General features: G+C 29.8%; 1 protein-coding gene and 1 pseudogene across 5 annotated transcripts; one reads left to right on the plus strand and one right to left on the minus strand.

Annotated features, from left to right (window-relative positions):
* Positions 1 to 9583: 9583 nt before the first annotated feature.
* Positions 9584 to 21835, minus strand: LOC149879057 (collagenase 3-like). Of its 5 annotated transcripts, none has more exons than XM_090071821.1 (9): positions 19614 to 21835; positions 17412 to 17512; positions 16908 to 17055; positions 16286 to 16523; positions 11384 to 11614; positions 10957 to 11233; positions 10737 to 10870; positions 10485 to 10637; positions 9587 to 9955 (listed from the first exon to the last, which is right to left on the minus strand). In XM_090071821.1, the coding sequence occupies exons 1-9, from the start codon at positions 19734 to 19736 to the stop codon at positions 9762 to 9764; spliced, it is 1599 nt and encodes a 532-aa protein (XP_089927947.1). In that variant the 5' UTR covers positions 19737 to 21835; the 3' UTR covers positions 9587 to 9761. The 5 variants fall into 5 exon arrangements, with proteins under 5 accessions (XP_089927949.1, XP_089927950.1, XP_089927947.1 ...); XM_090071822.1 differs by having other exon boundaries at positions 17392 to 17512; positions 19614 to 21777; XM_090071823.1 differs by lacking the exon at positions 16286 to 16523 and having other exon boundaries at positions 9584 to 9955; positions 19614 to 21779.
* Positions 19740 to 23930, plus strand: LOC149879058 (uncharacterized; annotated as a pseudogene).
* The last annotated feature ends 602 nt before the right edge of the window (positions 23931 to 24532 follow it).

The raw sequence follows: 24532 nt of genomic DNA on the forward strand, positions 1-24532 counted from the left end.
CAACGCTACATATATACTTGTTACGAACATATATTTCCCACCCTTTTTCATTTCTTCGACCCTACATTGAACAAGAATTGTAAATGTTTATTAGAAAAACAATAAGCATTATAAGATTAGGTATCTCTTGCCTAAACAAGAGCACCAGATCTGAACCCGCCCTCAAATTTGTTATGAAAAACTAACCAAAATGTCTTTATTGTCAAATTAAAATGACAATCCAGCAGACGACGCTGCGGTACCAACGTATCATGAAAATAATACTTTCGGCTTAAACACTGCTAAACTTAATGATCTGATATTATGATCTGATTTTCCGCTTTCTTAGATACTAACATTTAGCTAACATTATTATGGTAATTTTAATCACCGTCTTACTTTTGTTCTAGCAAAGGATTAGGCACGGGTATGCACAAGAAACTTCTTTAAATCTATATGCAAAAAATATAAGGTAAGTATGGGTATTAAGGCCCGGCGGGTAATAAGGCCCACTAATCCAAAGTTAGGGAAAAAATAAATTGTGAAACTTTTTTTCGACATTAAAATATTAGAGTTATCTGGTTTTATCACTGGCAGCAAAAAAAAATCAGCATTTCTTTACCGCGCATTCGACAAAGATGGGCCTTAATACCCATACTTAACTTATACAGTATTGGACAAAACATTTGCAACCAAATAATGCTAATTTAGTTTCTTTATATAAAAGTGCTGCATTTTTTCAATTTAGAGAAATAACTATGTAACTGTTTAGAGACAAAGTTCTTCAAGTCTTATTCATCACAAAGTTCATTATTTGTACACGAAAATTGATAAATTAATCAAAAGTATTAAACAAAGTTGATTTCCTTCTGGACAAAACAAGTGCAACTCGACAAAATGTTGACCAAGCTGTATTTCGCTATCAATATTTCGTGGCGAATCCTTTGTTGTCGATCACAGCCTTGCATCTTCGAGGCATAGATTCGATCAGGTGATCAATGAAACTTTGTGGAATCGCTGCCCAGGCCTTTTGGATTTGTTCAAACAGTTGATCCTTATTACGAACACCTTCAAGATTAATTCTGCGGTTGACGATCTCCCATAGGTTCTCCATAGGATTGAGATCCGGAGATTGAGGCGGCCAATCCATCACCGATAGGTGGTTGTCTTGAAACCACTGCTTGACTACTTTTGCAGTGTGTTTCGGATCGTTGTCTTGCTGAAAAACCCATTTTATTGGCATATTCAATTCAGCATGAGGTAACAACATCTTTCAGGATATTTTTATTCATGAAACGGTCCATCATTCCATCGTTTCGATGTATTGGACCTAGACCGTTAGCAGAAAAATACCCCCAGACCATTACATTGCCTCCACCATGCTTCACGGTCTTATGGCAGTAACGTAAATCGAGGCGTTTTCCGGCCGGTCGACGTACACGGCAAACGCCATCGCTCCTAATGATGTTGAACTTCGATTCATCACTGAACAGGACAGTTCGCCATTTCTGCACATTCCAGTCAATATGAGATGTAGCAAACAGGAGTCTTTTCTTCTGGTCTTTTAGTGAAATCAGCGGTTTCTTTGCAGGACGTCGAGAAAACAATCTGGCTTCAACAGCACGTCGTCTGATTGTTCGGTCCGATACAGGCAGCTCTAATTGCTTTTGTATCTCGACTGATGATATCCAGGGATCCTTCTTAACGGATCTGACGATCATAGAATCCTCTCTAGAAGTGGTGGAACGCGGTCTTCCACCTTTGTTATCTGCTGCCAACTTCCCCGTAGAACGATATTTGGAACATAGTCTTGATACGGTCCATTTTTTCACGCGATTTTATCACAAATACTTTTTTGTGACATTCCACTTACGTAATCGCCAATAATTTTCTTTCTTAGTTCCAATCCAAGACTGTCGGGAGCCATTTTTGCACTTGAAGTCATAAAAATAATAAATATTTCTGGATGCTACTGGATGCTTCCAGATGCTTCTTCTGGAAACTTCTGGAAGCTTCTGCATGCTTCTGGAAACTTCTGGATACTTCCTTCAATTGTTAAAAAACTTCCGTGACGTTGACACGGACCAGACTTAAGAAAATGAAACAAACCAAAAAAGTTGCACTTATTTTGTCCGCTGCAAAATGGCACTTGTCAACGAAATTCTGCCTGTGTGCTGTCACCTGTCAGCTGACTGCTCATGTCATGGCATGCTATGACTCCAGACTCCTGAACTGTTTGCTGTGGTAGTATAGTTCGTTTTTAAGACATGTAAAATTAGGAACTCTTTTTAGCATTGTTCGATGTTGGTTGCAAATGTTTTGTCCAATACTGTAAAGTTAATGTACAACGTATAAATTATGATCAAAAAAGAAAGTGCGCGAGGTTTCGCATATACACTGCAGGCCAAAAGTGTCCGGACACTTGGATTTCGTTTAATTTTTTAATTAAAACTCCCATAATTTTTTCAATAAAATTCAAGTATCATATTTATTTTATAAACGATACATATAGCTACTACTTAAGAAGAAAAAAAAAAGAAAAAAAATGAAATAAAAAAAATACTAACAACACTATTATTATTAAACTGTCTTTTCGTCAAAAAATAACCCACGAGTTTTTATCACTTTTTTTGCAATCCGTGGCATCCTATTTATTAGTTTATCTATTATTTTGGGTGTAATTGATAACCAGGATTCTTCTACTATCTGCCACAGGTGCTCTTTGAATGTTGGGCATTTTTGTCTGACCTTTCTGTCCGATTCTTCCCACAGTAACTCTATTGGGTTCAAATCTGGTGATTGGGACGGCCAGTTTAAGTTTTTGAGGACACCATTATCATCTCGTTTCTTTATATAGTTCTTAAATAATTTTGAGGTGTGTTTAGGGTCATTGTCCTGCATAAAAAAAAAAACCACGACCAATAGTTCTTAAGCCAGAAGGTATAGTATTGTTTTCAAGAATTGTTTTATATTGTTCTTTTTTTATAATACCCTCAATTTTAACTAGGTTACCTACACCAGCTGAAGAAAAACATCCCCATACCATAACTGACCCACCACCATGCTTGATTGTTGGCATAAAACACTCTGGGATCATTTTTTCTTTTGTTGTTCTGATGTAAATTCTACATCTTTGCCCAAACAGTTTAAATTTGGACTCGTCGGTCCATAGTACTCTTCCCCAGCCTTCTTCTGTCCAATTTTGATGGTCTATAGCCCATTGTAATCTTTTCTTTTTGTTTCCAATCCGTAGCAACGGTTTCCTGACCGCTATACGGCCAGAATATCCTGCCTGTCTAAGGCTTCATTTCGTAGTGGTTAATGAAATAGATTTTAAATGACTCCTATTAAAGCCTGAAGTTTTTTCCGGGGCCGTAAGTCTTCTATATCTTTTACTCATCAATATTATACTAATATCTTCTGCTTTTGTTGTCTTCCGTGGCAACTTTTAATTTTTTGCAAATTTTACGAACTGAATAACTTTCTTTATGTAATGTAATTATTTCAGAACGTTTTGCAACCGTTAAAGAAGGTTGATTCCCCATATTTTTAATTAATAGTCAAATTTTAAAGTTTTAAAATTTTTTTGAAGATTTTTTAATGCAATCGTCATTAATACCAAATGAAAACTAAACAAAACTAAATATTCTCAATAATTTTAGTCGGCTATCATTATATTATAAATATTTCCTTCATGTTTCAACAAATAAATAACTTTAACAAGACCAAACTCTTAAGAGTAATGTAACTATACATCAAGCTAAAATAAACAATTAAAAAACAGACTTATTTATGTAAGTTTGAGGTCAGTAATACCCAATTACTGATCTTAAACTTACATAAACACTTAAAGTTAGTAAGTTTAAGTATTATAAATTAATATTATTGATTAATTTAATGATACAGGATAGATTTTAGCTTTTTATATAAAAATATCAAGTGTCCGGAAACTTTTGGTCTGCAGTGTATGTATATATATATATATATATATATATATATATATATATATATATATATATATATATATATATATATATATATATATATATATATATATATATATATATATATATACATACATATATACATACGTATTTAACCAGCCGTACTTTCTTAAAGTCTTTGACGCCCAAATTGCGTATTTTTATGCAGAAAAACATTTGAGAAATGTCTGAGATGTTTTTTTTGATGATAAATTAAAATTAAATGCGTCTATTGTAATACTTTTTCAGGCAGAATCTTTAAGACTTTCTCTACAACATGTTGTGTTTGGTTTTCTTCACAAAGCTTAAACCAATTTGACTAACTCATATACGCAAATGAAGAGCCATCAAATATCCTCTTAAATGAAATCTTTTTAAAGAAACTTCTAGCTTCACTTGTCAATAAAGGTTCATCCTCAGAAAAAATAATTATTCCTCGCATTTTTTCGCTTTTCTGTCCTAAAAATTGGCTTCTTATGGATTGTCTATAGATAGAAAATTCTCCATTTGTCACAATGAAGTTCACAAAGCAAAACATAATTAAAGCTGACAAAAAAACAACAAATATTAGAGACAGTTATCAGACTTCTGGGGATGCACAAGGGTTCTTTTGGTATCATGGGTTACTCACTTTTTTGGATTTATGCCCTAATACCTTAAATTGTTCCTAAAAACAGTTGGTATTTATTGATTTATCATCTTGCACAGAATGGTTAGGGTCTCTTAGTCTGAAATGCTGTCCTTTTGCAGAAACATAGTGTTTCACCAATCTAAAATCTGCTGAAAATTCAATGTTTCATAAGCTCCTTTAGTACAAGAGCAGCTACTACAAGGTGACCCGTAAGTCACTTTACATTTTAGAAATTAAATAACTTTTTCTTAAATGACTGTATTTAATTAATTCCTTTTTTTATTACAAAGTTTAGAGTCTGTAAGTTAGTTCTGACTTAGTTACGAAAGATAATGTCTCTTAAATAGCATCCATTCTCGGCTTCACAAAGTCGAGCTCTTTTTAAGCTATTCTCCATGACACTTCTTAACATCTGAGGTTGTAGGGAAAGAATTTCCTGTCGTATGTTTGCCTTAAGTTCTTGAATAGTTCGGGGCTTTTCAAAAAATTTCTGGAATGTTTATGTGGAAATATTAAATGAAAGAAATTTAACTTTTGGAGAATATCCTGGTACAATTGATCAATCAAAATCATCTTTACGGGATCAGCCTCAATGGTGTCATATTACGACTCTAACTTCCAATGATATTGTTGTCATATCTAAATTATTTTATCTTAATACTTCTAAAATATTTTTTATTTTAGGTGGCTGCAACCCAAAGAAAACCTCAAATCTTGTCATTTATTTAGTCGTGTTTATGCACGGGTTACCGAAAGGTATAAATTCTAAAAGAAAGTGGTGAAAACTTGCCCACCACCACTAAAATCGCCACCACCACTAAAATCGCATTTGACAAAAATATTTTGGAACGTAATTAATACATAAATTACCTTCAAAGAACCTTCTGGTTAGAATATCAATCAGTAAAAAATTTTTGATAGGTAAATTTTTAAAAAAAACATGTTTTGAACAAAAGCAAATTGTATTTATATGTTGAAATATTTCTACTATTATAGTGCTCACCTAGATTTAAAAAAGGACGAATAGTGCACATGTTTAAGAAAAACCTGAGAGAAAAAAACTTCGTTGTGTAAAATTCTTATTTATGTAGTGACGTAGTCAGGTGATTGTTATAAGTTCCCCCTCCCCAAAAAAATATTTTCAAGGAATCGTTTTCTGAGAATTTAAAAAAACGATGTTTTGTGTCCGTTTTTGATTTAATAACATTCTAAACAAAAAAATAATAATAATAAAATTTCCCAATAGGGACGATGAAGTATGAGGTTTTAACTCCCATATCTTTTTTACTGTAGGGGAGGATGGGTAGGAGTAAGCCACGGATAGAAGTGAATCATTGATCTCATAGCTCAAATGCGCCTAGAAAATGATTCCGAATTTTCACTAAGTAATTACAGAAAAATTGTCAAGACTCGTACCGACATCCAGTTTTTTACTGGATGTCGGTACGAGTGTCAGCGACATCCAGTAAAAAACTGGGTCAGCGGTATATTCTACTTTTTTCTGTGCGTAAGTAAAATTTCCATGCTTTTTGAAAGTTTTTAAAGAACATGCTGGCTATTTTGAGACATCAGACAGTGGTTGAAAAGTAACAAACAAACAATATATTAACTAGTAAAAGGTGTTTTTTATGCATAAACCACGTACGAATTGTGCATTTAATAATTTAATCCTGTGGCACAGCTTCGGGAGGAATGAGCTACTTCTTCTCGGGTAGGGCTGAACTGCGGCTCAATCATATTTTGTGTAAACATTACGTTAAAAAAGTTTTGTCATCTGTGTAAAAACAAATCAAAGTTTGACTTTTTAGTATTTCAGTAGGAAACTCGTGAGCAACTTTAAAGTAAAGTTTATTATTGCTAAGTGTTATAATGCCTCGAGTGCATAGAAGAACAGCTTTAAAAGCAAAAACTTTCAATAAAGAAATGAAAGAAGCTTTAATTTTAATCCAAAAAGGAAAAAGTATTAAAGAAACAGCAGACTTCCAAAATCCCATATCCAACGCTTTGTCGTTATTGGAATAAAATATTTGTTGATAAAAAAAGGTAGATTTTTAATTGCTAATCACAAAATCAAAGTGGATTCCTGTTGAGTTGTCTAGAAACATAGATTAAATTTCTTAAGATTTAAACTTTATGGTTAGGTCATCAATTTTGTTTTCCGTACATATTTACAGTATACTTTGATATCTAATCTCATAAAATATCAGTTGCCCATATCTTAGTTTTAGTTTAATAAATATGCATCTAAATTGCCATATTTAAATAGCCAGTCTTTTTCTCATGTGCTTTGCTACGCATGTGACTAACATTTTTATTTCTACTTACCGTGTTCATCTTCATTGTGAATAATGAAAAAAACTGCCCTGAAAAAGCAGTTTTCATCTTCTTTCATTTTATGGAGTTGCTTTGAACAAGTAGTAGGTTTATGCGTCATACAGAAAGATTTTGTTCCTTAACAATTCCAAACTTTTCCGTAGTTTTTCATATCAAAAGATGCACATTTTGCAATTCTTTCATTTGAAACCTTCATACTGCTCCATGTTGAGTGATGCCATCTGCTTGATTCATTATATTTTATAATAGGTTCACTTTTAACATTATCTTTTGAAAATTTGATGTTAATTTTTTATTGAATGTTGTGATTATTTACGATTTTTCTCTTTGTATAAGAACAAACTTATTTGTGCTTTTTTCATCAATACTACGTCATTAACATTCTTCAAGCTGCATTTATCTTGAAAGTGGTGACTTTTAGTAATTAGTGAATATGGTCCAACCCATGACTTTACAAACTTTCCTTCTTTTCTGCCATGACATTTATAATTTTTGTAATAACACTTCTGTTCCAATAGCAATATTATTCCTTGGAATGACTCGCTTTTTATAATCACCTTTTTGCCTTGTCAGTGACTTTTGTTAGTGACTTTTGAATGTTTTCGTGAGCATCATCAAAAATAAATTAATAAATAAAACAGCTTCTCTGATGAAGTAAAGCATTTTCACCATTTGCATTGTCGATTTTTGTTTTCTAAATAGCAATTAAAATTGGCCATTAGAACATGAATATTAGGATTAAACAAGTTCATCTCGTGAACCTAAACAAATGGCCGCTTACAATTATGATAAACCTGATTCAATTATTGATGAAGTTTTAAAAGAAGTTGCTCAAGAGACTATATGATGCTGACAATAACATTAGTACAGATGCAGCTAACCATGTAATTGTAGATACTGAAGTTTCGAGAGTTGATGACTTTGACATAGAATGATGTTAAAAGTTTAAGCAGTAAACATGGGGGCGCGTCCAGAAATCAAACTTCGATGTCTATGAGGTTGAATTTAAAATTGGGATAAAGTCATTTGTTCTTGTATTTGAAAATACTGTTAATGGTTCCTGGGTAAATTACCATAAACAGATGTAAAGAAATTCATTACAGAAAATGAAGACTGTGATTGTATAAGTCAAGCAATTGAGCAAAACAGAAGATTGACATTCACCAGATTTAATTTTAAAAATTTCTAAACTAGCCTAAGTTTTACTAGAAAAATTTTAATCGATAAGGCCTCCCTCGGCCAATTTGTAGCCCCCACCCTGTACCAGAATCTCGAACAGTTATAGTTTTTAATGAGGAATTCCAAGCCTTGGAAATTGGCAATCTTAAGGATGTTACAATTGGATACATAAATTTGCAGCTCTTTCAGCCAAGTTTAGCCTACATTTAGTAGAGTCTTGAGATTTGAGAATCCACATGGTTTCCGGCCGGTACTAAAGATTGTTTTTCAGTCATTTCTGGGTCTTTTTTAATGTGGCAAGGAGCTCCATCTTAAGTAAAAAAAATGGAGAAACCTGGATAATTGGCCTTGATAATGATGTGATTGCTGAGTCCGAGGCACTATTTCCCCATTAGATGCTAGTCATGAACCAGTTAGGGTGTTTGGCAACCATTCTATTTGACACTATTAGTTTTCCCACAATATCTGAATTAGGCTTTTGAGCTTGAGATCACAGATGATCACCTCTCTTTCTGCTTCGTAATTCATTTTTTCATTATCTCATCACAAAATTGTGTTAATAACTTTTAATGTACACAAGGCAAATAAACAGGGACCTGTCCAACGGAGAAAAAAAAAAAAGCTTTATACACTAAAACAATTGTGTGCTAAGAAATAATACTTTTAAAGTTTACATACCCACTATTAAGCCATTTAACATTTAGGCAAGAACATATTCATAAAAGAATATATCATAAAAGAGTATATCATTAGAGAATGATTAGTATAATCTTATTTTACTAAATTGCAAATAAAGAAATTATTTTTTTTAAAAGAAAATCTTTTCATTCTTTATTTGGAAAAGTTTTGACTTTGAGCAGTCGTAACTTTCTAACGAAGTAAACAACAATGCTGATTTTTAGGAATTATTCTAATAAAAGTAATGGAACACAAGCTTGTTTAAAATGTTGGTATGAGTTTCCAGACTTTGTGCGACCTTAGGTTTCACCGTGTACCTGAGGTTCCACTGTTTACCTGAGGTTCCACTGTGTACTTGAGGTTCCACTGTGTACCTGAGGTTCCACTGTGTACCTGAGGTTCCACTGTGTACCTGAGGTTCCACTGTGTACCTGAGATTCCACTGTTTACCTGAGGTTCCACTGTGTATTATTCGAATAAAACTACACTTTTAATAATTGAAAATTTCACATTACAACGCATGCAAAAATATATTTAAAAAAATCCTGTAACATTTAATCTTATAAAAATATTGTAAAATTGATACTAAAAAAAGAATAGAAATATATTAAAAACTATATATGAAACAAATTTACAATTAAGAAATTTTCTCATGCATATAAATAATATGATTAAAAGAAAACTTGATAAAAATAATTTCAAACCGTGAGTAGATTTTACATTTAAATTTCGGAGCAAAAATTTAAATATTTATAAAAGCTTTATTTAAAAATTTACTGTTTAAAGAGTCAGTTTAAAATTTTGCTTCGAACAATAAAATTCTTCTTCCCCAAACAACAAATTTTTAATTTTACTTTCAAGAAGTAAACTTTAATTTGTTCTTCCTAAATAATCACGATTGAAAAATGAATAATCAAAAAATTAATAATCTTTATAAAATCTTTTTAATAAACTATAAAAAATTTCAAATTTCCTGCTCATTTTTGCGACAAAAATGTTAAAAAAACAGATAAAAGGAGAACAAAAGAATTCGGTAGCGATAAAGATTCTTTAGAGGATTGGTTATTCAATCCTTCTTGCAAATTGCATTTTAAGAAACTTTCTGAAAGTTTTACAGGATAGCCATATTCTACTTTAAAATACTTTTTGTTGACTCGATAGTATTCCGTGCCTAAACAGGAGAAAACTAAAATCTCATTTCAGTTTGGGCAGAATAGTAACAAATTTCACTAATAGATATTAGATATATACCAATCAAACTTATAATAGATATAAATTTGTTAAAGATATTATAAACCTTTATTAAAAAAAGTTTACTTATGAGAATATAAAAAAAAAAAGTTAAAAAAAAAATATTTAAATGCAAATTTTTGTTACAATGTTAACGATCTCGATATTCTTTTTAAAAAAAAAAATTATTTTTTAATGTTTTGTTTAGTAAACTATATTTTTGCGTAAAATTTACAATAAAAAATAAGAAGTAAAAAATAAAAATTCGATTTTGATTATTATAGCTATACAAAAAAGTCGACGCTAGAATTTTTGCAGGTTAACCTCAGCTTGAGTTAATTTGAGTGTGCCCATTAAGGCGTTAAAAGAGTTAATTTCAAAAAATATTTAAGAGACCATAATACTAAGTTTATAAAAAGTAATTAACAAATAACACTACTACTCTACTGGAATTAATTTTTAAGAATTACCTTTGAAAAAATATATTTCACCATTGATCCAAGTAAATGCAGCATCAATAGAACTAGGTAAACCTATCCAATAAGTTGTAATTTTTTTTGGATAGTCATCATCCAATGTATAATCTTTTGTCGATATCAAATTAAACTTCCAATAGTATTCCCCTATGCAATAAAATGCAATGGATGTAATAGATTACAACTTAAGAACCCACATTTACTTCTTAAGAAAACAATAATTGCATTTATTGTAGCTTAAATTACCTTTAAATAAAAAAACTGAACCATCAATTGACAATGCTGCATCCACATCTCGAAATCCAGCATCTAATTTTTGGAATCCATCTGATATTTTTCTGGCACCTCTTTGCAGTTTGTAATCCATAAATACAGAAAACCTGAAATAAAAGTAAACTTTAAAAGATACATTTCTAGTGTAAAAATCATAAAAATTAGAGATTTAATTGTTTAAATAAAAACTCACGTATCACCATGAAAGAAGAAATGATAGTTATCTCTTGTGAAAATTGCATCAACAAAAGTCAATGGATAAAATTTTGAAGAAACCAGAAATGGACCTTTTTCTACTCCAAAGTCGTAGCGATTTAAAATATGGAATTTATCTTTGTTAAACACTAATGTACTTGTGGTTTTCCCATCATTTATACGTACTATTGCACCTACTGTGCTAGGACAATCAGCTTTGGGACTGAGGGTTACAATAGGCATAGAAGTTGTTATGGCTGGCAAAACTCTTGAACCTTATTAAAAATATATATCTGAAATATACATTTTATCACAAAAACCAAGAAAAATTACAAAAACAAATAATAAAATAAAATTATGTGACACTTTTTGAGAATGCAACAACAAGCTAATACTTGTAGATGTCTGCTAACTAAAATATTTACCATACATGTCTTGAACACTTTTAATGTCTTCCTCAGTCAAGTTAAAATCATCTCCTTTTTGGGATTCTGAAAAAGGATACATAACTGCACCTCTAGTATATAAGTGCTTTACCCCTATAGCATGTCCAAGTTCATGAAGTGTTACAAAAAATAGTCCTACTTTAGAATCGTCTTTATCATTCACATTAGCAAAAACCATATTATCATTAAAGTGACAGCTGGGAGGTAAATCTAAAATAGTTTAAAAAATGTTGATCATTTCATAAAAGTTCTCACTTAGTTTTAAGCATCTGCTTCTCATCTGAATATCTTGAAATATTCCAAGAATATGAGACAAGATTTTGTTTCATCTCAGAAAAAAAATTACTCTTAACATTTACTCCTCAAATCTTAAATGAGAAATTTTTCTTAATATCAAATCTGATGTGGAGATGAATCTAAAGAACACAATAATTGATAAAATATAAAAATATTTGTTTTGATCTCTACCAGAAGTTACTATCAGACTACTATCAGAAGTTACATAACAACTGGAAGTGATACTAATATAAGATACAACCCAATCAACAGAAGTTGTAATCAGCAAAAAAGCCCAAGAAACAAATCATCCTTTACGCATTTATTTATTCTTTGTTTTCTCCTTTTCATTATTCATTCAACCTATTCATTTGTAATAGCAGAAAGATACGCTGAGTAAAAAGGAATTTCAATAAGCAGCAATGAAGTCATTGTTACAGACTTGCATTGCTAATAACTAAACATTCTACTAAAATTTCAAGAAATTAATTTTTTTTTTCTATTGTTCTTTTTTTGCAAAACAAGGAAAATGATAATCAGTATATTTACTTAAACATGTAAATGTATGTTCACATATACAAACACATTTCCACACAAATCTATTTTAGATTTTAGAGAGAACATCCTTTAATAAAACAAAGGTTGTGAAATACATTTTTATGATTGCTTCCTGGTGAGTTTTTTCTATTTAATTTTACCATATTACTAATAACTATAAAGAACTGTAATTTGTATGCTGAATTTAGCTTTAAACATGCCATTTTTACAGAAAACTCACCATGCTAAAGGTTAAAGGAGACATCTGGAAGCAATTTACAGCCCAAAAAGTGGTAGTTGGTATTGGTGCAGAGAAGAAGGATGTCCTGTGAGCAAAGTGTTATCTTTGTAATCATCACTTGTCTCATGATCAATCAGAAACATTCAGAGAATTTGAGAAACACCAGATTAGACTGAAATAGAAGCTGATTCAGAACTTAATGAATCAGACACTGACCAACAAAGCAACAAGAAAGAGTTCTTTGGAAGTCCTCATCTTCTAGCATTCTTTAAGGTTCCAAATTATTGGACCAGTGACCTTTTACAGCTTAGGACTGATAAGGATATTATGATCTTTATTGAAAATGGAAATCATCCATTCCAGATTGTTCAATCAGAGAGCTTAAAGAGATTAATAACTTTTAGACTCAAACATAAGTTTGGTTATCATTAATTTTTTTATAAGATAAAATTTAAGTAAGGATTACCTAAAATTAAAAAATTTTCTTATAACTTTGACAGGTTATTCTCAAGGCATTTTCTACATTCTTATTGATAAAAGCTAGCATGATACTTTGCAAAGAACTTCCAACCACTGAGGGTTATGCATTTTCAACAGATATTTGGTCATCTCATGACTATCCACTATGTTGGAGAAATTTGAGTTAAAAAAATAGTAATTGGCTGTACCTTCTTTGATGGCGATCATACTGGAGATGTATTGTAGTTAGACTTGACAAGTATATACTAAATACTACAAATATGTAAAGGTAAACTATTAAGAAAAACAATAGCACCAGTTTGGAGTTCAAGTACAGGCATTTAAAAAATTGAATCATAATTGTTGAAAAACTTTTTACGTTATTTTACAAAAGAACATTGTTTTAGATGAAAATTTTAATTTTGTTAAAGAGATTTTAATAATTAATTAATTTTCGGTTTATAAATTATAATTACTTTTAACACTGTATGTAACAATCAAAAGAGCTAGCTTTTAGTAAATTTAATTAAAGATATTAATATTAACAATTAATGCCCCCTTATTATGGTAAACAGGTTTGAGAAAGCCTGTGGTAAGATTATCAAGAAGCATCCAAGTTATATCAAAATTGGAAATCCTACAAATGACACTGATTCAGAAGAAGAGGAGGAAGTGCTATTGATGAAAACAAGTAAACTTTTTCAAACCTCAGGACCAACGACAAAACACCCTAAGAAAAGTCTGACATTGAAAATGAGTTTCAAATTTTATTGTCTCATCCTAAGGTCAAAGCTGAAAAATCTCTTAAACCTTTAGAGTGGTGAAGAAGGAATTCAGGACTCTTGTCAAGCATTACAAGGAAATAGCTATGTAGACCAGCAAGGTCAGAAACATCTGAGAGTCTTTTCAGCTGGTGTTTTTTCAAGCAATACTAAATTTTCATTAATAGAAATAACATACTTTCCAAAAGTTTACTTTAAAAAAGTATTGTTTAAGTTTAAGAATAAAAAGAGAAATAATAAAAAAGTGGTAAAGATACCACTATAACTAATCCATTTACTTTGTTTTCTTATTTTCTTATTTTTAATTGGAGAGGTACACAAGTTTCTCGCAAATTCTTTTTTCAAAAATATTTTTGTTGTTGTTTGACAAAAACTTTACATTTTTGACATAATATCATCTCTTTATTTCCTTTTAAAGCCATATATAAATTAGTTATACTTTCAAATTATGATGCTAAGAAATGGAAAAAGTTCATGTAAAAAGCCCATCTGGGTCTCTGACAATGTTCTTACTGACTACTTGATTGGAGTTAATTTAATTGGTTTTAATTGATTACAATAGTAGCAATCATCAAAGTGGACTCTATGGAATATTTTGATTACTAACTGATAGCTATTGTATGTAAATTGAAGATTATGTATTACAATTTCAAAGCACCATACACTCAGAAGAGCAAAGTGTACACAGTGTTTCCTATGTTATTATTTAGATATGAAAAGATTGGGGATTTAAAAAAAATCAAAGAGTTTACATTATTCATGCTAACTTACAAGTCAAGTTAGAAGCTGAGATGAATAAGCTAATGCTTGTCAAAGATCAAGGAGAACACTCCGTAAATTATTAGACTGTTTATTCAGAAACTTCTATTATGCAAAACATAATGGTTACTTTACAAGACTAACAGAAAGAGAAGTAAACTGGTTAGAGGTTGACTTGTATCAGAATCCAAATACTAACCCTGACACAACATTCAGATATTCAATATTCTGAATATTGAATGTCTGCATGTTGATTTTTTGCTGAATATTGAATGTCTGAATTTTTGATTTTTTGCAAGTCATTAATCTTTTGTGTAGATTTAACAATATTGTTGCGATTCTTGGTTGTTATTCTTCTACAAATAGTATCTACAGGGTGGTGCAAAAGTTGCTACACACTTGTGTGTTGAAATAAAAACTCAGAAAAGTTTTTCAGAAGCAATCAAATTTGATCTACTTTCATGATCATAATAAAACAAAGTCTTGAGTATGTATATGTAACCTGTATGATAGTCATTATATAGTAAGTCCAAAATTTTATGACAAAAACTTTCACACAAGTTTTGGATATATTGAATAGGTATGGTCTCCCATTCATTTTTAATCCTGGAAATTAGCTACTCCTTTGTTTTAACTCTAGATTCTTTATATACCTTATCCTTTAAATAAGACCAGTAATACTCCAGTCCAATCTGTCCGAACATTTGTGAGGTTCTCATTAATTCATGCCATTGCAGTCTTTGATGTATGGGACTTTGTACCATCTTGCATTAAAATCGCATTTTTAGGCACAGGGAATAGCTTTTTATTATTCATAAGTTCTTTATAAACTATTCTTATTTTAGGCTATTTATGGAAATTAACTGGACTATGACTAATTCTTTCAAATCATTTTGTTCAGCTACCACTGGGTGGCTAACTCCCTGTAGGTGTGTATTCAGAAGAGTTTTAAGAATCACACAACAAAATAAAACTGAACTGTACATGCAAAATCTCAAAAAAAAAACAACAAATAACAATAACACCAATATATCAGTCTCTGCTGATCTGATCAATAACTTGATCACCTTCAAAAAAAAACCTATTGGTGTTGTTAGCTTAGATCCTGAGCTGGTAAAACTACTGAGTGATGAGCAGTAAAGTGTTCTTATAAAAATTTTTTTTTTTTAGATAAAAAATGAATCTGTATACTTTATTTATTGTAGTTGATCAAAACAAGTTGCTGAACTTTGAATATAAATCTGCAGAAAATTAATCTAGATTTTACATCCAATAACTATCAGGTTAAATTCAAAAAAATCAGAAAAAAGGTTTGGCCACTGAATTTTTCAGAATTTTAATGCCTTTAGATTGCAAGAGCTTAGGAAAATCTCTATATTGTGCCTGTTTTATGGAAATCAAAATGGCTCTAAAATAAATAAATAAATAATAATAAATCAAACAATAGAATATTTTTAGGCATTAAAATATTTAAACATTAATCTTCTTCTTTAAAACTCATAGTTTAAAACATTGATTAAACATCATTTGATTTTTAATCAATGTTTTAAACTATGAGTTTTAAAGAAGAAGAGTTGGCTATATTTCTTTACTTTTTTAAACAAAATTTTAAAACTCTTTTAATTTGCCAAAAAAAAAAATTTCAAAAACTTGGCATGTAAATTGAAATATCTTTTCCAGGACCCTGGATGCTATCTCCTGGTATAGAGGGGATGTTAATTTTCCTAGGGATTTCTGGTGAACACCCTCTACTAACGAGTATAAACTATGATGTATTCAGTGTAACTAAAAACTTTTCAAAATAAAAATGTTTTTTCAAAGACTCACTTGAACTAGGATCATATACATGCCCAAATTCATTTTTATTAAAAGGGTATGGATCATTATGTTTGCCTTTCTCAAAGGAAATACGAATATCAGAAGAATTATATGGTCCATTAACCAGTTCTATAAATTCAAGATTTGTAACAGAAGACCATTTTTCAAATGATTTATGTACGATTTCTCGAACTTCATCTCGTGATATACCATCATTGTTGTCATTCACCAAAAACCATGTTAGTTTCTAGACAATGGTAATAATAACTTTTATGGAGTTTTTTTTGATGAAACATTGTTCAATTTACACAATTTATTAATCAATTTATAAAAAACTTTATAAATTTTATAAAAAATTTAAAGCAACAGTATGAATTATTAACACAGATTTAGTTAAGATTATTGATATTAAAAAGTCAAAAGTAATAGAAGTAAATTATGTATAAAAATTAATTTAGGAACTATGAATTTAACGTACAAATATTATTTGCTTTCGATATATTAGTATTAAGAATAATATATATGTATACTTTCTTGTTTCTCTCTCCTTCAGCTTTACATTTACAAACCTTTATAAATATTAACAACTTACTGGTAGTATAACATTCTGCAGATATTTACATGTGCTTACCAGCTTTTTCCATCTTCCCCCAGTAACATTCTTTCTCTTTCTTTTCCTTATTGAATTATTTGTTATATCAGGCATTCCACATCTTGGTTTGGAAATGTACTCTTTAGTTTCTGCATTAAGCTGACCAGTAATTGGTATATTGGCAAATCTAACATTTATTGCAAATGAGTGAGATGTTACATCATTTAAGAGAAGTATTATAAACACCCTGTTTGATATTAACATGCATAGTTGTACAAAAAGAGTAAAAAAAAACATTTTGAAATGGCTTAAATGATTAGCATAGTTGCAAAAACATCACATATTAAAAATAAATACACAGACTTGAGCCAGTCTGCTTTTACAACACCCTTTACAAAACTGTACTGCAAACTAACACATTTTAAAATTTTGCACATTTAAAAGTTAATGCTTTTTTTTTTTTTTTTCGACATTTTTGCTAATACAATTTTTCCACTTTGGCTAATTCATCTAAAAAACTCACAGTTTAAAGTTATGTCATACTTTTGAAGTTTTATTATGGCTTTACTGATATCCTTTTCCATCTGCAACTGACTAATTGGTGATTCAGTTTTCTTCAAATAACCTTTATCCAAAAGAAATTCCTAAAAGAAAAATTATTTTAATGAGTTTAAAACCTTTTAATTTACCAGCAGTAAAATAAAAGAAATTACAGTAAAAAATAATCAAAGCCTTGTATCTCAACTGAATATCTCATGCAAAATATAATCAATGCATCAGTAAGAAATAATTTCTCTTTGCAAAATTTTCAAAAAAAAAAACAATGTTTTGACTGGCATTTGGCTTGTTGAAATCTGAGCTAAAAAAGAGAGATTGCTGATAGTCTTTCATTATTGTTCAGTTCAATTTATATGGTATCTATACAGGGTAATCTAGCAGGGTTTATTATCAGGAAATTGTGTAATAAAATCACCGGATCTTTATAGATACACTCATGATTAATGACAGAATAAGGTACTTTGCTAAGAAAACATTTACTGTTACTACCCAATATTTTACAGCCATAATGTTAGTTTAAGTTCTTTTTTACATTCAAACTTGCAAATTGGAATTTTTGATTGCCTTTTTTATGTAACTTTGATGCTTTGATCTAGAAATCAATATAGAAAACTTTCAAGATTCTAGCATCATTAACTTTAAAAATCAAATCAAACTGTGCTATACAAGTAAATATATCTTATTTTTAAATTTTTGTAAATAAAAGTTAGGACCTTAGATTTAGAAGTTTAAGTGGGTCAAAGAATGGTTCTAAAACATTCTCTAACCCTCTACTTTTAAAGTATAATTTTAGAAGTTTAAGAAGGTCAGAGAATGATTTTTGGGATTTCTCAAGTGATTCAATTAAAGTTTGAACTATAGAGGATTTTGATGTTGATTTTCTCTGTCATTTTTTTCCAATGTTTTATCAATTATATTCTCCTAAAAATTGTGCAATATTTTCAGCTATGATTTCTGTGTTTCTCTTTTTTTTAGAGGTGTAACATAGCACAAGTACTTTCCTCCTGGCTGAACATAAATAGTATATTATTTCTCTTTAATTGCTGCTGGGTAAGTTTTAGCAAAATTAAAAAAGCTTATCATTCTTACAGCCATTCTTTATCAAAACCCTTGAAAAGAGTTTTTAGAACTTTTTTTGGTCTCTCTGAACAACTTTATTAACTTTACCTTCATTATTCAGGCTTCCATCAACTTAAGCAGCAGTTTCAATAAAAACAGACTCTCTTAAGTCTTATCTACATCCTTTTTTTTTTTATAATTTGATTAGATTTGCTGCTAACAGTGTCTATGAATTTTCTTTAAAAATATATGCTCTGATATTTTTATCTCAGAGTTTCAGCCTTGAATAGTTCTACCTCTTTTGCCTCCTCTACTTCCTCTAAGTTTAGCTGGTTTCTTTCTTCTTTTTCACACTCTTTGCATCTATGCAAATTAGTTTAAATTTGCCTTAGTTTAAATAAATCTTCAACTGATAAAATCTAAAAACTACAATTTTATTCTTTGACTATAAACATAAAATCTTGCAGAGTTATTATTTTTTTATTAAGACAACTTATTTTTTTATTAAGACAGCTGAATTCAATATGAGCTTCTTTTTTACATTCAGAAGAACACTCAATCTTAAAGCAAAAAGTTATCTTACAAATGCAGTTTAAGAAAATAAAAAATAAATTCAAATTTCTCTTTCACTTTAACTCCACATTTCATTTATATTTAATTAAATAATCATTTGTCAATTGCCCAACATGATGTTTCTTTTTCTAATTATATTAGTCTTTAAAAAATAAAGACCATATTTCAGCAAATCTTATAATATAAATCTAAAAAATATTTCATAATTCTAAAACATGAAGTTCTTTCCCTGACTATAGTTTTTACTAAGCTTTGGTCAACATTGAAATTCTAAAAACTGTCATTTTATATGTTAAACTAAATGGGAATAAATTATTCAATAACAGAGTTAAGATTTTAACCAAGTAAAAAATATGAACAAAAAAATTTACTTACTTTCTACTATTAAAGCATCAAACCAGTTCTAGTTTGTTTTAAAATTTAGTTTTTTAAAGCATTTTTCAGGTGTGTGCATGTATGCTTGTGTGTCTATGTGTGTGTGGTGTGTGTGTGTGTGTATTAGGTACATAAACTGTCATACATTTCTGTAAAACATTAAAACTTACTTATACTTACCATACTTTGTTTATCAATGTTTGTGTCATATTCCTCATTCTTGTTTAATGGAATTCCAAAAATTGTTGTTCTCGTCAAAAGAATTGAAAACCAAAATGCTATTGAATGAGTTATCATCAACATAATATGACAAGTTTATGTGGTATTGGTAAAAGCTTTTCTATCTACTTTTAGCTAATGAAAATGATGATTCTCTTGGTCTTCCTTAACAATTTTAAAATTCTTTTTATTTGAACTGGGGTCATGATGTTAACTTCATTAAGGCAGATTCTGGTTTTATGTAATGGCAAAATTGAGGATAAACTTGATTTACATTATATTAACCTTGCTTTGATATAAGGGCTATAAAACAAAGGATGTAATGTATGGGATGTAATGTAAGGAATATAAGGTATGGTATAGAAAGTAGGGATAAAACACGCGGGACATAATGCATGGGATAAAAAGTATGAGACATAAAGAATGGAATGTAAGGTATGAGATAAAAATAAAAAAAAAAGGGATATAAAGTAATGAAAAAGTAGAGCAATCGAGTAAACTACTTCCAAATTTTTAATTTAAGAAGTTTGTGAAGAACACTCAACAATAACACAACTATCTATAGTGATACTTTTTTATCTGTTACTGTCAAGTATTTTATTCTATTCTCATCAAAACATTTCAAATCAGGGAAATATTGAAGTAGGCTTCAGGAATATTGGCAACATTTGTAAAAAAGAAGCTACTCTTGGTTCATTGATCCAAACAATATCAGATAGTTTTAGAGGAGCTGAGAAAACTTATTTTGTCAAACTAATATATCTGTTATAAGAACAAGTTACATTTATGTTTGTTCAAAAAATATGATAAAATTGTTTTAACTAGAATGGCAAATTGAGATTAAATAAATCTTCTCTTGGCTACTTGGTATATTGTTTATTGTTTATTATGGAATAAGGAGATTTGGTATTAAGTGGAAGGTCATATTGTGAAGGAAGATTCTCACATGACCAAGTGTACATTTATGAATTTCTTATATTGCTAATTAATTTGGTAGAAAAAAAAAAAAAACACAACCACACAAGGTTGAGGTTTAAAGGGAGTTTTTGATATTCTAAAAGGAAATATTGATATTTATTATTGAATGAGAGATAAAAGTTTATATGACTTCTATTGCTAGTTTTGTATGTAATCAAGCAGAAGTTTATAGTTAATAAAAAAGGATCTATGGAATGAGAATTTTAAAGAGGAATGTGATATAAAATAACTTATAGGTCTTTGAATGACAGATATAAATTTTGCTCTTTAATGGCTTCTTTTTAACATCAAATATTACAAATGTTCCTGAAACTTACTTTAATATCTTCCTGCTCATGAAGCCTTGATGAGAATATTTAAAAAATACTCAACAGTAGATGATTAAAGCTATGTTTTTAATGGATTCTTAAGTACAATGTTGTTTTTAATGGGTTCTTGAGTACAATGTTGTTTTTAATGGATTCTTAAGTACAATGTTGTTTTTAATGGATTCTTAAGTACAATGATAACTTAATTATGTCTTACTTATGAACGGGTCAATATGTGTTTTAATTTCAAATTGTAAGGCAAGAGGGCATGGAATAGGATGTTACCTGGGAAGGTTATCGTTTTCTCACAGTTTTGGAAAACTGCCCCTCTGCAGTTCATTAGAAGCATACTATTTTAAATAGCTTCAAGGCTACATAACGAACTTTGATTTTGCAAAGCTTTACATTATTTTAAATTTTTTAAGTTTGGACAATTATTTTGAAAGAAAGAATTTTTCGATTATGCCAGTACACTTAAATAGAAACTACATGTACTAGCGATATCAACAATTTCAAGGCCCCATATCAAATCTAAAAATTAAAAAAATGGTTAAGGAGACAGTGGATTATCCCTAAACATATAAGTTATTAATAGTAATTATAAAACTACAATAGTCTGTTTTAACTTTAATTCAATTAGTGGAGTGATACTAGTGGACACACCATCACCGAATTGAAATTTGAAATAAATCGATAGAGTTAAAAAAATACAGTAGTTGGATTGTTTACATTAGGATCATTTAGGAACTCTGATGCAGACGTTTTTCACAAAAACATTTAAAAATCGAGAATTGCGTGGCACAATGACTCAGGATGATCAAAAGAAGGCAAAAACTCAACAAAATATGGAAAATAAGGAAATAATATTTTTTCGGGTCGAAGAATTCAAATTTGTTTATAAAAATATTTACTACGCGCACTTTTGACGCGTACAGTGCTCGCATACGCTTTTATGCGCGCGTTAGGTTTAACTGCACAAATAAAAAATGATTCTAGTTAAAACTTTCAAGCCAAAACATAACACTTTGATACATTAATCTACTTGATTTTTTATAAAAATAGTTTTTAAAGGATGTTCTTACATAAAAACAAAACTTTATTTTAGATTTGTTTTGTTTATATCATTATTTGCAATACAATTATTTAATAACTTCATCTGGTAATGGTTTTCCTTGATTTTTATTTATGATTATTTTCATGTTTTCTAAATGATATGCTTGATATTTTAACCTTCATACTTTTACCGTTTGTTTAGATTTTTTTTTCTGTTTATTCAAACTCTCCAGCGCAGCCTGATTCTTGCTGAGGCTAAAGATAGAGCTTCATGATTTTCAGCAGCTAGTTTTTTTGTTTTTTCTCTTTCGCTTTGCACTACAAGAATCCCCCATAATGGGGCATTCCAGAACCAAATGGCTTTGTTTATTGATCATAAGATTTCCTTGAAGCCATTGATATTCTTTTTCATAATCACATTGCTTTTCCTTTACCTTATAATTATAGCTAAAGTAACCTTTACTTTATTTAAGTTCTTTGCTATTTTTTTTTTAGTCTTTCCATTTCCTTAAGAAAATTCTTCCATAATTGTAACTTATCCACTCCTAGTTTACGTATATTCAGAATGAGGTCTAATCTTTTCACTTACTTTTTTAAGAACCGTCAATAAAATTTTTGATTTATCAGAATTTCAGAAACAATTTTTTAATACTTTATACAATTCTTTACACTTTATTTTTTATACAATTTATACAATTCTTTATACTTTATACAATTCTTTACACTGTTTTACATTTTATGTCATTATTGCTTTAAAAATTATCGCATTAGGTTTCCTATACTATTACTACATTATATTTAAGTAAATAATGTTTCTTATATATTACAGGAAATATTGAAGTTGTTGAGTAAAGTTATTTCAAATATGTTGCACTTATCGAATAGTAATTGATTATTCAAAATTGAAAATAAACGTTTTAACAAACTTCTAAGTGGTATATAATGACAAAACTATGTTTCTTATAACTATATTTAATAAATCAAAATAAGTTACACTAATTGTTAAGAACAATTTCAAGCTTCCCGCCATTTTCATTTGTTTTGATGTAATAAACTACTGCTGAAAAGTAGCGCAAAACAATGCTTTTATAGATTCATTGCATGGCCGTCTTACTAAGGGCACGTTTACATGGAATTTCATTTCGGGCGAAACGAAAGTTAAAGTCGTAGCGGAATGAAAGTCGTAATCGTTCACATGAGCTTTCATTTCGGACCATGGCCTTCTATAATAACAGGCCTTGACATCACGCAAAAAAGTTGTTTGACTGAAGGCCAATTTATAATACTCCTTTTACATTTTGATTTTTTACTTTAACCGACGTCTGGATTGCGCCTTTTTTTTAGTAATTTATGAAATCCTATTGGTTGATAAGTTATTTAAAGCAACTTTAGGACGTAACAGCTAACTGGATACTGTACTAACTAACAGTTTATATACATATGTGTTAATATTGTCGAATTAATGATAAGTTATTTTACCAGTTTAAAAAATGCCTTTAAGATGTTGTGTACTGCAAGTCGAACTATCACTCAACTGAAAAGAAAATCTCGATTTATAAATTACTGAAGGATTCAGGGGAAAGAAAAAGATGAGTGATGCAATCCCAAGAGCAGATTTTATTGTCTCTGACTACACAGCAGTATGTCGACTGCATTGGCCAGATGATGCACCTTTTGTAACCAAATATGGAAAACAACAACCGTTAAACTCACCATCTATCACAATGGCACCATTTGTAATATTTCATCTTTAACTAAAAAAAGGTTAACATTAATCAAAACAAAATCTGCTTTATTTGAAGCAGTTAGATTTTTAAAGTCTAAAGAAAGTTCTCACCAATCTAATATTCTATTTGAGCACCTTAATGCCATGAGAAAGGTTAATGTAGGTGAAGTTTTATATACCCCAGATATTATATGTAGGGCATATGAATATTAATAAATATAATAAATCCAATTAGTTGATGATCCACAGTTACAATTACTACTTGAAACTGCCGAACTGTCAAATTTTATGAAGCCTTCTGGTAAACAAGTCAAACAGCTTACACAAGATACCAGTATAGGAATTGTACATACATGCTATGGCTTAATTGATTTAGTGAAAATGTTATAAAGTAATGGAGCCAATTATGTTTTGTTAGGTTGGTTTTCAGCAGATCCATTGAAAAAGCTTTTTCTAAGCTTTGACAGGGATCAGGAGGTACCTATTTTGTAAATGCTAAATCTGTAATTAAAATTTTTAAACAATAATGGTAGCATAAGAAAAAAAAAACGACATGAAATCTTTGTGTCTTTTTTGTCAAGTTAAAGAAATAAAACGCAAGCATCTCAATAAAACATTTAACCCACATTTCCACGATTAAAAACTTTGAACATAGCGTTCCAAAAACTAACAGATCACGTGTTAACTAACGGGTGGATGTTTCGTATCTTGTTTAAAGTTTTTCATTATTCAATGAGACTTTCGCTAAACTAATTTGACGAAAAAAGAGAGAAAAAAAAAATAAATAAAAAAAAAAATATAAGTATTTCGTTTTT

This window comes from Hydra viridissima, unplaced genomic scaffold (genome assembly GCF_058129835.1).
Source record: "Hydra viridissima isolate aposymbiotic clone 2 unplaced genomic scaffold, HvirCarnegie_v1 scaffold_14, whole genome shotgun sequence".
NCBI classification, from domain to species: domain Eukaryota; kingdom Metazoa; phylum Cnidaria; class Hydrozoa; order Anthoathecata; family Hydridae; genus Hydra; species Hydra viridissima.

What these genes read in the sequence shown, in the direction of transcription:
- LOC149879057 (XM_090071821.1), bottom strand. Translation starts at nt 19,736, where the DNA reads ATGTTGATGATAACTCATTCAATAGCATTTTGGTTTTCAATTCTTTTG. An exon ending in TGTATATGATCCTAGTTCAA is followed by an intron (nt 11,615 to 16,285) that starts GTGAGTCTTTGA and finishes AAACTATTTTAG; the next exon opens with ATTTACCTCCCAGCTGTCAC. An exon ending in TGAAATATATTTTTTCAAAG is followed by an intron (nt 9,956 to 10,484) that starts GTAATTCTTAAA and finishes TCTCCTGTTTAG; the next exon opens with GCACGGAATACTATCGAGTC.